Genomic DNA, 15,208 nt, shown 5'->3' with positions numbered 1-15,208 from the left:
TAACACCCTTCTTTGTCTCTTATTATATAGTCTTTGTTTAAAAGTCTGTTTTGTCTGATGTGAACATAGCTACTGCCGTTTTCTTTTGGTTTCGTATGCCTGGAATATCCCTTTGCTTTCATTCTGTGGATGTCCTTATATCTAAAGCGAGTCTTTGGCAGACAGCATATAGATGGGTCTTGTTTTTTATTCATTCAGCCACTTTATGTTCTTTGATTGGAGAATTTAGTTCATTTATACTTAAAGTGTGTTTTTCTGAGGTATTTTTAAAAACTATCACATTAAATAATGTGATCTAGCAAGTGAGGATGATAATGTCATAATTTCATTGTGATGATCAGCATAAACTATTTTGAGATATGTACAGTTTCATATGTGACATGAAAATATCTGTGATTCTGTTTTCTAAAAACTCACGTGTACTATTAAAACTACTGTGCTCTGTTGTCTACATTCATAATCTAAGTAAGTTCCAGTTAGAAATTAATGAAAAAAGATGGATTTTTCCCATATACGTTCACAGATTTCCTAAGTTATGCGCATTGGAGGTCTGGGGACTCTAGTTCAAGGACCTTTGGACTAAGCATGTCCGTGTCCCAGATTTCAGTTTATCAACTCGGTCACTATGGAGCTGCAACAGTTGCAAGAGTTCCTCGGTTTGTCATATATCTCTCGAATTCATTAAACCTTTTGGCTTTCAAGCAGCCAGTTCCATACAGATATGCAGATGTTTAGTCTAGAATTAGAAAGATTTTTAGCAACCCTGGGAAAGGGGGGGTCAGTGGAGGGATTGTCTGGGTGACCCCCTTAGTTCCTCTGTCTGGAGCAGAGCTGTCCATCTCTAAGCATAAGGTCTTATCCCATCACGCATGTTGGGTCCACCGGTTGGGGCATTCTGTGCTGCTTTTGTTTGGGTGAGAAAAACTCAGAAGCAATCTTTAGGTCAGGAGATCTGGTTAAATCTTTTCGTTTCTCTGGAATCACGTTTCCTCGTCTGCAAAATGCTGGTGTCTGACTAAAACTGATTTCTAAACTGTAGAGCTGTGCAGAGCCTCAAGGCCCCTCCTTGCTCTCTAGGAGTGGGGAGAAGGTGGCTTGGTGGGTTCTGAGCTCCCCACCTGGGCTTCAGTCATTCACTTGTTTATATACTGGAACAATCCTATTCGAATAAAGGTGATAGATAGATAGATAGATAGACAGATAGATAGATAGATAGATAGATAGATAGATAGATAGATAGACAGACAGATGGATAGATACACACACATACATATATGCTTAATATATAGCATATATATACTTAAAATTATTCAAATGGAATATATATATCACCATATACTTTACATAAATTATATATATATGTAAAAAGTTTGAAAATTAATACACCGGATCAGCAATTTTCCAATGTTCTGGTCCCAGGACCGCTTTGCACTCTTAAAACTTTTTGAGGATTCTAAGAGCTTTGTTTATGGTGTTATAACTACTGACATTTATCTTATTAAAAATTAAAATATGTATGTTTTCCAAAACAAATCAGTCAGAAGATATGCACTACTTTACATTTTTGCAAATCTCTTTGAAATCTGACTTAATAGAAAAACTGAATTCTCACGTCTGCTTCCACTTTCAGTCTTTTGTGATAGCACATGTTACATAGCTTCTGGAAACTCCACTGTATGCTCATGAAAGAGAGTAAGAAAAGCAAATATGAAAATAATTTTACCTCACAAACCCCCTGAAAGGTCACAGGCCCTCCCAGAGCACAATTGGTGAATCACTGCTCACGGGGACATATCTCTTTGTGGCTGCCTCATAGCAGCCCCTGCAAAGTAGACCTACACTTATCAGCCCTGGCCAGCTATTAGGGGAAAGGTTGGGTTCTTCTTGCCTTACTCTTCCTTCTCCAGGTCATGTAATTTCATTTTATCTCTTTGTACATGTGCCAAACTGAAAAAATAACAATCGAAACCCTTTCATATCTTGAGAAAGATATTTATTCATTTTCTTATGAAAAGCATCATTTTATAACATTAATTATCATAGGTACCTACAAAAACAAGGTCGTGTTGGCCTTAGCAGATATGGTCCGGGTGTCACCATTTCCTTCTTGTCATTGCAGCAATGTCATTGAGAGTTTTCTGTCTGGCCTTGGAGGGTGGTGCTCTGAAAGCTAAGGGTCATACATATTGTTGTCTTCTGACCCTATGATTCCAGCCATCTGCTTGCTTTGACCACGTTATGTGTTCTGCCGAAAGCTAACTCCACCATGTCTTCTTACTAATAAACCACTAGAAGATACAGGGTCATATGCTTATCTCTTCCCTTCAGAATACCTCTGTTACTTTTTCATTGATCAACACAAGGATGTGACCCAATATCTTTCAGTTGCTAATTAGCAAGAAGGAATGGCAAAGTTAGCTATTTTCTGTACTTTAAGAATCAGGTTATAGCTGGGCTCCTCAGTCAGCATTATCATGTGAATGATGTCACAAATGAACACAGAATATGAGGAGTTAACAGTGAAGTATTACAGAAATAATAGAAAGAGCTTATGTAATAATAAATCTCCTATCTTGATCTTTTGCCAAGATGTCCTAATTTGAAATGAGATCCAGGTACATTTTCCCCTAACAAAGGCTCTCTTGTACTAGAGCAAAAGATAAGGTGGATGTGTCATTCTAGGAGGTCATAAAGGCAGAAAGCAAGTCTCTCCCTCTCTCTCCCCTCCCCTCCCCTCTCCTCCATGCCCCTTCCATCCCCTCCCATCTCCTCCCCTTTATCTCTCTGCATACTTGCCACACACCGAGCAAATATGCACTACTATGGGTACTATATTACTTATGGATCATAGGTGCCATCAAAAGATGGCATGCTGGCATATATTGCTATGTATATATGTGTGTGTGTATGTGTACATATATATACACACACATACACATATATGTGTATATATATACATACGCATACATATGTGTGTCTGTGTGTATACACACACACACACACACACACACACATATATATATATATATTATCCTATATATACTATATACCTTCATATATTGCCTACGGGAATGTAAAATGTCGCCATCAGTTGGAAAACAGTTCTCCAGTTCTTCAAAAACTTAATGATAAAGTTACATACGATCAAGAAATTCCACTCCGAGGTATATCCCCAAGAGAATGAAGCTATGTGTCCACACAAAAGCTTTGTGCATGCATATTCATAGCAGCATTGTGCATAATAGCCCCATAGTAGAAGCTACCCAAATATATATCAACCGACGAGTGGATAAACATGATGTGATATATCAATGTAATGAATGTCATCCAGCCACAAAAAGGAATAAGAGTACTGACATCTGCAGGTGCCTGATACCTGCAACGACATGGATGAACTTTTAAATATGCCAAGTGGAAGAAGCCAGACACAATGGCCATTTATGTGACATGTTCAGAATAGGCAAATCCATCAAGACAGGAAGTCTTTAGCAGTTTCAAGGATGGAGGCGAGGAGAAAGGGAAGTGACCACTAACGAATATATCTTCCTTTGGGGATGATGAAAATGTTCCGAAATTAGATCGTGACAATGGCTGCACAACTTCGTGAATACACTAAAAGCCATGGAATTGTACACTTTACAAGGGTGAATCATGGTATGTGCATGGCATTTCAGTTTTTTAAAACCCACATTTTTTCTTAGCTAACTTAAGAAGAAACGAATCAGTGCTATTAGTGACTCATTGAAACTGCGAGAGGGCTAGAGAGTCAAGTTCGTACTTGGAACTAGGGACGACAGCTCAGTTATTCTGTGGGAGGTCCCACCACCACTGCCCTTGGCACATGTCTGCCAGCCTGCAAAGCCAAGACTGAGCACAGGGTGCCGAGAGGTCTCCCGTCCCTACTGCCTCTAAAATGACGTTTCTTCGCCATCCTGGATTCCACATGGCACTTCCACCTTTTTTTCCGCTTTCTTCTGGATCACAGGCTGAGCACAGGCTGCTTGCCTTGACCTTGGCTGAAAGGGAGACTGTGAAAGAGAATGTCTAGCCTCTTCCTTGGGGAGGCAGAATTCTCCAAGTGGGAATTTCCTTAAGTATTAGAAGGCTTTTTAAAAGATGCCGATCAGTCAGAGCGTGACAAATTTCCAGTGAAGGTATCTTCTTACTTTAAGATTCTATAATTTCTGCTTTAATGGTACTTTCTTATTTAAAACGATTGGTGGGAAGACTTACCTGAATTAATGAAGAGCTGAGTTGCACCAAGAGACCTACGGGAGGCAAAAACGGTGAAAGGCACGGTGCGATCAGCCAAGAGCTATTCATTCTTTGGCTCACTTTTCAAGGAATAGCTGTATATTTAAAAATACTTATGGATGTTGTGCAGAGCGTGAAGCACAGGCGATACACAGTGAAGAAGATGGGGAAGACCTTAGCTCTGAGCTCTTTCAGCTGCGTACACAGATAAGCAAGTATAATATTATGTGACAAGCAAAGTAATTGGATATAAACGGGAACGCAGAGGCATAACTATTAGAATAAAGCTCCGCCTTCCCTTTTATTAACAAATGAAGCTTCCTTCATGTCACAGGGAAAGAAAGCGCTCCTTTTATGGTCTATCAGAAAATATGCTTCTCCAATTGCCATGAACTTTACAGAGCAATAAATCAGTCCTGCCAGAAGCCGGCTGCATTGGCCCAGTCACCTTTGCTCAGTGCTCCGTAAGAACAGCTGAGGGATAGAAGCAGTGAAGAAGATACAGCTATGAGGTGGGTGCTTTCCCCACTGCAGGTGTGCTCTGAACAAGTAGTGCCCCTTTCTTCTTGTGCATGTCACTGTCCCCTCTGCTAAGTGATCTGGACAACCTATACTTTTCTTCTGGACCTGATATTTTTTTCCCTTTACATCGACTATTTGGAGTGGGGATGAGGCAGTGTGTAGAGTCGCAGGCTCACTGGAGAGGAGAAGTGTGTGACTGTGTGTGTGTATGTGTAGGGGGGTGCGTGTGTGCGCACGTGTGTGTGTGTGTGTGTGTGTTTGAGAGGGGGTAGGACAAATGGGAAGGTCGACTGTGTGATGTTTCTCTCTCACTGCGAGAAACCAAGGAATAAATGGCCAGATGAGAACATTCTGGTAGCTAGCCGAAAGTAGCAAGGATTAAAAGGAAAGTGAATGCATCTTTTGGGGCAGAGAGGGAAATGGCTGTATGATTATTAAGGCTATTAATAATAATCTGGATTCGAATTATTCTAAAATTGTGTTTGATACAGAAAAGTGCCTTTGATCAGGGAAGGTTTCTAAGTGCAGAAGAATTTCTACTGTTAGGAATCCCTATTCCTGCCTTCTTCCTGGATTATAATAGTTCCAATGGCAGAAAAATGCCTGGGATTGTCCTCAGAGCGTCCTGACCTTCCTGAGCCTCAGGTGCTGAACCTGCTCCCCCAGGAGGATTAAGGAGCCTGCTTCCCGCTTCTGGTTTGTAGAGGCCAGAAAGGAAAGTCTCCTCATGGAGAAAAACAACACTCGGAGAAGGAGGCTAACTGATGGACGATGTGTTTGCCATGGTAGTGAGTCATGGACTGTCTGTACAGGAAACTAAATTAGGTGTTGCGAGCCTATAGAGTGAGCCTCTCAAACTTCTTTCACTGCCTGCTCATGCTGTAGAAAGATCAGTTCAGCTACAGTGCGTTTAATAGACATCAGGAACAGAAAGAGTGGAGGCAGGGAGCCCGTGGGGAGGCTGTGGTCACAGGTCAGGGCAGAACCGATGGCCCGATGAAAGTATTTCCAGCACAGCTGGAGAGGAAGGAGCAGATTCGAAAGATATTGGGGAAAGTACTCTGACTGAACTGGCAACGGGCTGTGAGAACTAAAAGAAAGAGGGGACTCAAAAAAGTCACCTAGGTTTTTAAAGAAATTGTGATTCTGTTCCTCAAGGTATGAATTATTTGAGGAGCAGCCAATTTGGCAGCATTGGCAGAAGTTGGAACTCGGGTATGGGGAGAGTTGATTTCACGTGTAAGGATGTTGAATTTGGTTAAGTCTGTGGAACATCCAAATGAGACATCCAGTAAGCAACTGACTATATGAATCTAAATCTCCGAGCTAGAAATCCAGGTTGGATTGTCCTCAGTTGTTATGTGTAGTCACGTGAATGGCAGAGATTGCTCAAGGAGAGTGGGAAGGGGGCCTATCAGGAAAATGCAGGGCAAGTCGACATCTCATGAAACAGAGGGCCACAGAGAGAATTGAAGGGGAGCCGGAAAAGGAGGTGAAAACCACCAGGATGGAATGATATCAAAGAATCCAAAGGTGAAGAATTTTACAGAGGGAGGAGTAGTTGACGCGCTCGGTGGTTAAGACAGTGCCCATTGTATTCAGCAGCTAAATCGCTGGTGACCTTACTTAGCCAGAGCAGTTTCAGCGGAATGCAAGAAACGGAAGCCGCGCCAGTCATAGATGAGGAAGGTAACGCAGATAGGGCGACAGTAACTTTTGGGAGAGTTAGCTATGCAAGGGAGAAGGAAGTTATAGTGGTGTTTAGAGAAGAGCGCAGAGTCATCAAGAGAATTTAGGGTGACGGGATGTATTTATAGGAGGAAAGAGCAAATCCAGAGGGAGAGCTTCATAATACAAGGAAGAAGAGGGATGATTGGTGGAATAAGATTTTGAGAGAGTCAAAGGCTGTGAGTACTGGAGAATAGATACAAGGATTATGCTTGGAAAAGAGAAGGAAAAACTCTTCTATTGAGAAAGAAAAAGATAAGAATTTACCTAGACAAGGAACATTTTTATAGAAAAGCCTGGGCTGAGAAGCAGGGAGGTACAATAGTTTCTGCAAAATAGTTGTTTTGTCTATGATGTCGGAAATGATACTGACAGAGAGTAAGAGTGGAGATGACCAAGTTGGGGCTTGAAAAGAAGGATCACGTTTCAAATTTCTGCAGTGAAAAATGAGAGGAGCTCGCAAGATTGTCCGTCAGCTTCCAGGCCCAGTGTATCTGGGTGGAGGTGAACCCACTGGCTCCTACAGTGGGCCAAGAGCATCCACCTGGAAGGCCGATGTTTAGATCATCGGATAGATTGAGGTAGCAGAAGCCGATAAGGGAGCAAGGAAGATGAGAGCAATAAGAGATATTGAGGCCTCTGTCAGAGAAAAAAAAAGCCAGGAGAAACTAAGAGATTAAAAGAAAAGAAACGAGAACAGGAGCCTCAGTGTGATCAAAGAATAAGGAACTGTGTAATGTGAAAGCGAAAGGGCACGAGCTTCTGAACAGCGTCCAAACCTTTAGAGAACGTTTATGAGTTTATCTGAGCCAAACTGCTGACCTATGCTGGGGAGCAAGATTTCAAAAGCTCAGCGAATAACAGTTTTGCAGCTGCTTTTATGCATTTGAACTTAAGGAGGGAACCTCAGGAAGATTCCACGAAGGTGGGAGAAAGCAAGGTGGGTGGTAGATTACAAGAGAGCTAAGGAGATGATGTGCTCTCTTTGGTGGTTATGGGTTATTTGAAGGGTGTGTTAACCTAGATGCATAGAAACAACGGACAGGGCTTGCTTATGGCAAAGAGAAGCCTTTTACTAAAACGTTATGTGCTTGGGGCGTGTTTACCCAGCATGACGTGCCCAGCTAGGCATTTATGATCAGATCACGCTGTGAAGTTACTTTCTATAGAACCGCCCCCTCTTTTTTTTTTGCTCATGTCAGTAAATAGCAAGTAGGGGTTAAGAGTTGAGAAGGGAGATAATTCTGGAGGTGATAAATTTCAAAGTATAGCCAACATGTGGGATGACGGGAATGAGCGGTGACGTGAATCGCTGTAGTTGAAGAATGGCATATAATGCTACATTTATTATAATTAGAGGAGATGAATGAGAATACCTCCAGAATCTGACCTTATTTTGTAGATGAAGTAACACACATTCAAATAGTTAAAATACTGTCCATTAATATGAATCTCGAGACACAAATCGAAGTACTTTGATTCCCAACTCTGTATACCCTCCATACACCAAATATTTTTAAAAAAACTTGGGTCTATGCATGATCTTTAGGGCTCCCGTGAGCCACCAAATTTATATGAGTTCATATGCTGTGAACACGCAAGCAAGCTTCATGTCAGAATTCAGGATCAGGTTCATTTCTGTTATCAGACTTGGAAAAGAGTTAGTGGCCTCTGAACAGTTAAACACTTCAGCCTCATGGCCTGGGGATCAGAATGAGAAGACGTGAATTCAGGTTTTGTTACTTTTTCCCTCCCCAGTGTACCCTCCTCTCTACGGCCCAGACTGGGTATGAGGGTCAAAGTGGCACCTGAAAGGGCTTGCTGAGCCATCTCGACCTCCCATCCATTTTTCTCTTGTACTCTGTTTCTCTTCTCCCTCTCTCCCTCCAATTCTCTGGTATATTTTTTCCTTGGACAATACTCAATCCCTCTGTAGACGAAAAAGGCACGAGCCCAAGAGGTGTTTGTTGCACAGGCTAGAGTTAACTAGAGACACCGTGATGAGTGGAAACAAATATTCTCTGGATCGTGTAAAGAGGAATGCTAATAATCAAGTCATCTCGAAAAGGAGTTCCCATTCTAATCATGATGCTTATGTATTCTTTTAGATTGATGGAGCTTTGTGGTTTCCTTTAACCCTGTTATCTGTGTCCATCTAGATGGCGAGGAAGCTCAGTATATTCGAAGTCCTTCTGATCACCTACTTCGTAATTGTATTGGTCCTAGATATCCTCTTGCTGATTCTGGTGTTGGAGAAACCTGGTAAGGGAGATGCTTGTGGCTGCCGGGTTGGAAGGATTGGTGAAAGCAGTTCCCTCCGGATGCCAGAGATCATTTTATGCCTTCACTCTTCAGCACGCCACCACGTTGCATTATTCACAATCCACACCCACATCTAATTTAAGTGAATCTCCAAATGATACGTTCTTCTTCTGTAACTAAACCTTGAATGCTAGTGATCTTCAAGGTCTCCCAAGTATCATTTGATGCAATGCTGAAAAGATGCACAATTAGGCTCACCAGAGGCCTGTTTTTCAACCCAGAGTCATGAAGCAATAGAGCCTTCAAGGAGAAAGAACAGTTGAGGTAACAGTTCTCAATCCCATTACATCATGAAAACAGAAATTAGGTTATAGGGAAGCTGAGGGCTGATGATACACTTGACCTAAATATATCAATTATAATTAGCCTCTAAGCCATATTCTGATTGGAAAGGTTATGACTTCTTCATAGATACCTTCGAAACAGTTCTCTCACAGAAGCATCAAATGGAATGCCTTCTCCATGCACGCATTATACTCTAAATAAGAAAATAATATGTGTAATACAAAAATCTATTATCAATTACGATGGCATTCGAGGTTTATCCTGCTTGATAAATCTGCATTTATAAAGCTGACTTTATGAATGTAGATTAAGCATGCAGTAAAAAGAAATTGTACTGGCAGCAGACCTTGCCTGCTCAATCTCTTCACCATTTTTCACAGTAAACAGTAAGGCACTTTTCAGGAATAATGATGACTTTGAAAGGTGATTTGAAAACCATTGACATAAACCATTTTGGGCCTATGACTACTTTTTTTCCTAGAAAACTTTTTTTTTTTTTTTTGCATGACAAGTCCCATGAGATGACCATGTAGTGTATATGAATAAGTGGTTTCTTTTATTTAACATAAAACTAGATCTTCACACCTGCATTCACCACACTCGAATTAATGCAGAATAGTTCCACTTTTAACTGTTTGTCATAGTGGACTTACCTTCAGATATTTTGAAGCTATGTTTCTATGAGTTGAAAAGGAGTTTGTATTTAATTTTTATTGTGGTAACAGCTACCATGAAATCTACTGTCTTAACAGATTTTTCAGTGTATAATACAGTATTTTTATTTATAGGCACAATTTTATGCATCGGATCTGTAGAATTTTTTCATCTTGCATAACTGAAATTTTATACATGTTGATTAGCAATACCCCATTTCTCCCTCCCTCCAGCCTCTGGCAACTATCACTCTATTTTTTGCTTCTGTGAGTTTGACTACTTTAGATAAATCATATAGATGGAATCATGTGGTATTTACTTTTCTGCGTGTGGCTTATTTCACTTAGCATAATGTCTGCAAAATTTATCCATGTCGTCGCAAATGACCAGATTTATTTTTAAGCGGGATAATATTCCATTCCATGTAATAATGATATCCCATGTATATACCACATTTTCTTTACCCATTCATCCATCAGTGGACACTTAGCTTGTTTTCACATCTTGGTTATTGCGAATAGTGCTACAATGACTTGGGAATGCTAATATTTCTTCAATATCTTGATTTCAATTCTTTTGGGTAAATACGCATAAATAGGATTGCTGGATTGTATGGTACTTCTATTTTTTATTCTTTGAGGAACCTCCAAACTGTTTTCCACAGTGGCTACACCAATTTGCATCCTTCCCACCTCAGTATACAAGGGTTCTAATTTCTCCACATCCTCACCCACATTTGTTATCTTTTGTTTTCTTTCTCATAGCCATCCTAACAGATGTGAGGTGAACTCTCACTGTGGTTTTAAGTTGAAGTTCCCTGATAATTAGTGACGTTGAGCATCTTTTCATATACCTATTAGCCATTTGGATGTCTTCTTTGAAGAAATGTCTGTCCAAGTTTTTAACCCATTTTAATCAGATTATTCATTTTTGTTTTTGTTTTGTTTTGTTTTTGCTATTGAGTTGTAGGAATTCCTTATATGTTTTAGAAAAATTAGCCTTTTTTCAGATATGTGTTTTGCAAATATTTGTTCCCATTTCTTAGGCTGCCTTTTCGTTCTGCTGATGGTTTCCTTTGGTGGACAGGAGCTTTTTAGTTTCATGTAGTCCCAGTTGTCTATTTTTGCTTTTGTTGTCTCTGCTTTTGGTGTCATATCCATGAAATAATAGCTAAGACAAATCTCATGAAGCACTTTCCCTATTTTTTTCCTATGAGTTTTACAGTTGTAATGGTCATATGTTTCAGTCTTTAATCCAATTTTAAAACAAATTTTTTATTTAAATACATATACAAACAAGTGTAGAGTCATAAAGGTGGTAGAGATGTTTCGAGGTCTTTTTAAAATAAAAACAAAGGTATTGAAGGGCACCTATGATGCCCACAGTGAGTGTTGCCTCAAACTTCAGATGGAGTTTGGGTTTTAGATGGCTCATGGAGCCCACTGAACCAGATCCTACTTCTGATGCTGTTATATTGGGTGGGGGTATCACAAATGTGATAAAGGCTAAAGTAAGAATAGCCAATGTTGAGTGAAGGTCTTTATTTCAAATGAATACAATAATATCTTCCCAGTTTACCATCATAAATTGTTGAAAGTAAGTGAAAAAAAGCAAAATAATAATAATAATAATAATTTTAATAATATAATAAAAATACCCCCCCACTACGACCAAAAGAAGACAAAAAACAAATTCTGGAACAACTGGATATTCACATGAAAAGGAATAATGTTGGATCCCTAACTGACATCATATATGAAAATTAACTCAAAATAGATCAAAGATTGAAATATAAGAGCCCAAACTATAAAACTCTAGGAAGAAAACACAGGTATAAATGTTCGTGACCTTAGATTAGGCAACAATTTCTTAGATATGACACCCAAAACATAGCAACCAAAGAAAAAATAGGCAAATTGGATGTCAAAATAAAATTTTAAAAAAACTTTGTATTTCAAAGGACACTGTCAAGGTAGTAAAAAGGTAATTTACTGAATGGGGAGAACATATTTGTAAATGCTAAATCTGATAATGGTCAGTATCCACAATATATAAGGAAATCTTACAATTCAAACCAAAAAAGAAAAAGAATTCAGTTTTAAAATGAACAAAGATTCGGAACAGACATTTCTTCGTAGAAGATCTACAAATGGCAGATAAGCCATGAAAAGATATTCAGCATCATCAGTTATGTGAGAAATGCAAGTCAAAATGAAATACCCTTCACATCCACTAAAATGTCTGTAATAAAAAAGGCAGACAAGCACATGTGTTGGCGAGGATGTGGAGAAATTGGAACCCTTATATATTGCTAGTGGGAAAAGAGTTTGGCAGTTACTCAAAAAGTTAGAGTTAACTGTATTATTTAGCAATTCCACTTCCAGCTATGTTACCAAGAGAATTTAAAACACATGTCCATGTGAAAACTTGTACACAATTGTTCATAGCAGAATTCTGTATAATAGGAAAAAAGTAGAAACAACCCAAATGTGTATCATTTGAAGAATAGATTTTAAAAAGTGTTGTATCCATACAATGGAATCTGATTCAGCTATTAAAAGAACCGAAGTATCATTTCATGCTGCAACGTGGATGAACCTTGAAAACATTATGCCAAGAGCAAGAAGCCAGACACCAAAGGTCACGTATTTTTATGATTTCCTTTATATGAAACATTCAGAATAGGCAAACTCATAGAGACAGAAAATAGGTTAGCATTTGCTAGGGACTGGGAGAGGAGGGGAAGGAAATGATCGTAAAAGGGTATGTGTCTTCTTTTTGGAGTGATGAAAATGTCTGGAATTAAATAGTGGTGATTGGTTGTATAATTTTGTAAAATACCAAACAACCCATTGCATTGTACACTTTAAAGGGTGAATTTTATGGTACATAAATTGTGAATTATATCTCAATATAAATGAATCAAACACAAAACAGTCGCGCTTAACAGCTGGAGAAGTGTTAAAATTTGTATGCACATGTAGATGCCAGCTACTAGGGATCATTGCCTGGAGAGCTGGCTGAAAGTCTGTCACTTCGCCTACTTCCTTCCTGGAACTGTGGTCACACTACAGAATTTTTAATTTTGTTCTTTATTTCCTATGCAGAAACGTCATTTATTCCCGAATGTCCAGAGATCCCTGAATCAGAAAGGATAGACTGTGCTCCGGGCCAGACGGTGGCAGAGGTCAGAGAAATGAGTTCCCTGTCATTGGCCCTCTGGGTTTTATTTAAAAGAAATGAGTATGTGAAGTGGAGAGAGGGTAGCTGTGGAGTGGATTATGGGCCTCTGATTTGTTGGGAATGTTTTCTCCCTTGCCTTATCGATATGAACAACACTAAGGAAGTGAGGGAAGTAGGTGAGGGAAGAGTCTTGGCCCACGGAGTCAAGTCCAAGTGGAGGGAGAGTTCCCAGGACGTTTAAATGTGTCATGAATGTCAGTCCAAGGGTGGCCACGGAAAAGCTAAATGTTTGTGGGCTGGACTATGTACTCTTTGAGAAGAGCCATCAAGCCCCTGTGGATGACCGAGTCACTTGGTGAACTCAAGTGATTTGTAACAAGAGCCTTCTGGAATCACGTGACTGGCAAGATTGCCCAAAGAACGTAGATTTTTCTGCCTGAGTAGCTCCCACAAGAATATCAACCATTTGAATCCTGCTTAGTTTTGATTAACAACTTTATCATAAAGGTTGTATATGTTTAGATTTTATTTCTTTACTCCATATTTTATATTCTATATCCCATAACATCCTGTTAGGATGTTCATAAGCACTGCATTAAATGTTAGGTCACATTTAGGCAATATTGACATCTCAATAATTTTAAATCTTCCTATATTAAAAATAGAGAAAGTCCATTTAACTTCTTCATATATACATAAATATGTTTCTCAAGTGAGTTATGTTTTTCTTAATATATATTTTATTACATATGCATTATGAAGTTTTTTCCTAGATATTTTATATATGTAGTTTCTATTATAGATACAATCCATTTTATTTTCTTACTGGTGCTCGTCTATGTTATTGTGATAAAATTGAAAATGGAGAAAGAAGGAAATATATGGAAATATATAAGGGCTTAAAACTAAAATAGGGATCTTAGGGCAGATAACATGCAAATATAATTGTGTTCACCTGAATGTACTGGATTCCTTGTCTTACTGACTTTTATAGAGGTCTGTAGACTTTGGAACAATTTATGACAATGAAACTAACCTCTTGGACTTTACTGACCTCAGTTTCAGAGGCAGCAGAAATATTTAATGTCTGCTTCTGACTTAGGAAAAGCAGCTGTCCAGAGGTTTTCCAGAACCCCCAAACTCTTACTGCACTGATCCCCTCCAGCCTTTTTATTATCTGAAGAGGATGAGGCAGGATAATTAAATACATTTAAGAAGATTTTATAATGTGTTTGCTTTGTTTATAATAGGCATCAAATATCGATTTAGTTATATACCTGTAGTGGTTTTTCAGAGCAGTTCGTCAGATGTTGCATCTATCATACTTGTCAGTACTCCATCTTTTCCAAATGAATAGTATCGTGTCATATTCTTTTTTTTTTCAATCACAAAATCTATACGGGATACATTCCTTTAATAAGAAAGATTCGGACAGTTTGGTTATGCATAGAATAAAATGGGAAAGTCCTTATTTATAATGCTTCCTCTCTACCTCCAATTCCTGCCCCAGAATCAAGTCAAGAGCTTGGTGTATGCTCTTCTCTTGATCTTTCTATGCTTTTGCATATATTTATATATTTTGCACATATATTTATGTTTTGCACATATATTTATATATTTTTTGTTTTAACACAAATTTGATTATGCAATATATATTATTTTATAACTTGCTTTTTAAATTTAGGACATTTAAATCGACCACATGATTATATTTTTCAAATAGTTTGCTTCTATCGAGATGGTCGTATGGTTTTCTTTTGTCAATGTTGTGAATTACATTAAAAGATTTCTTAATTTTGAACCATTCTAGCTTTCTCTTGATAATCCTTAACTTGACTATTATGAATAAATTTTTTAATGCGCTAATGAATTCAGATCTAGCATTTAATTAAAATTTTATACATCATGTTTTTTTTTAAATATGAAATTGGCTTGCTAAATATTTCTGCTTAATTGTTTATTTACTTTCCTCATCTAATTTATTACCGGAATTATTCTAGTTTAATAAAATAAGTCAGGAAACTTTCCACATTTTTCTATGTCCTGAAAAGATACAGATATATAATATGAGAGTATTCTATTCTCCAAATTATCTGGGTAGGATATCATTTTTTAGGGAAAGATTTTTGACTACTTCTTATGATTTTCCATGGCTAATGGTAATTTCAAGGTTTTCTATCTCTTCTTGTCTAATTTTCATTATTTAATATTTTACTATTTAAAGATTCACATTACAGGTTCACATCAATTGGCAAATAGT

The 15,208-nt window shown here is 38.4% G+C and overlaps 1 protein-coding gene across 1 annotated transcript in view; it reads left to right on the top strand.

The window, feature by feature from the left end:
- Positions 1–4,722: 4,722 nt before the first annotated feature.
- MGAM2 (maltase-glucoamylase 2 (putative)) overlaps positions 4,723–15,208 on the top strand; it is a gene marked incomplete at its 3' end in the record, with an annotated part of 72,843 nt that continues 62,357 nt past the window's right edge. Inside the window, 3 exon segments of the mRNA XM_011359544.1 lie at positions 4,723–4,766; positions 8,664–8,766; positions 12,873–12,952. Of these exon segments, the coding sequence (XP_011357846.1) occupies positions 8,664–8,766; positions 12,873–12,952 (183 nt within the window).

Source organism: Pteropus vampyrus, unplaced genomic scaffold (assembly GCF_000151845.1).
Source record: "Pteropus vampyrus isolate Shadow unplaced genomic scaffold, Pvam_2.0 Scaffold48, whole genome shotgun sequence".
Lineage (NCBI taxonomy): Eukaryota > Metazoa > Chordata > Mammalia > Chiroptera > Pteropodidae > Pteropus > Pteropus vampyrus.
Note: the sequence above shows the minus strand (reverse complement) of the source record. Positions and strands in the feature narration are given on the sequence as shown.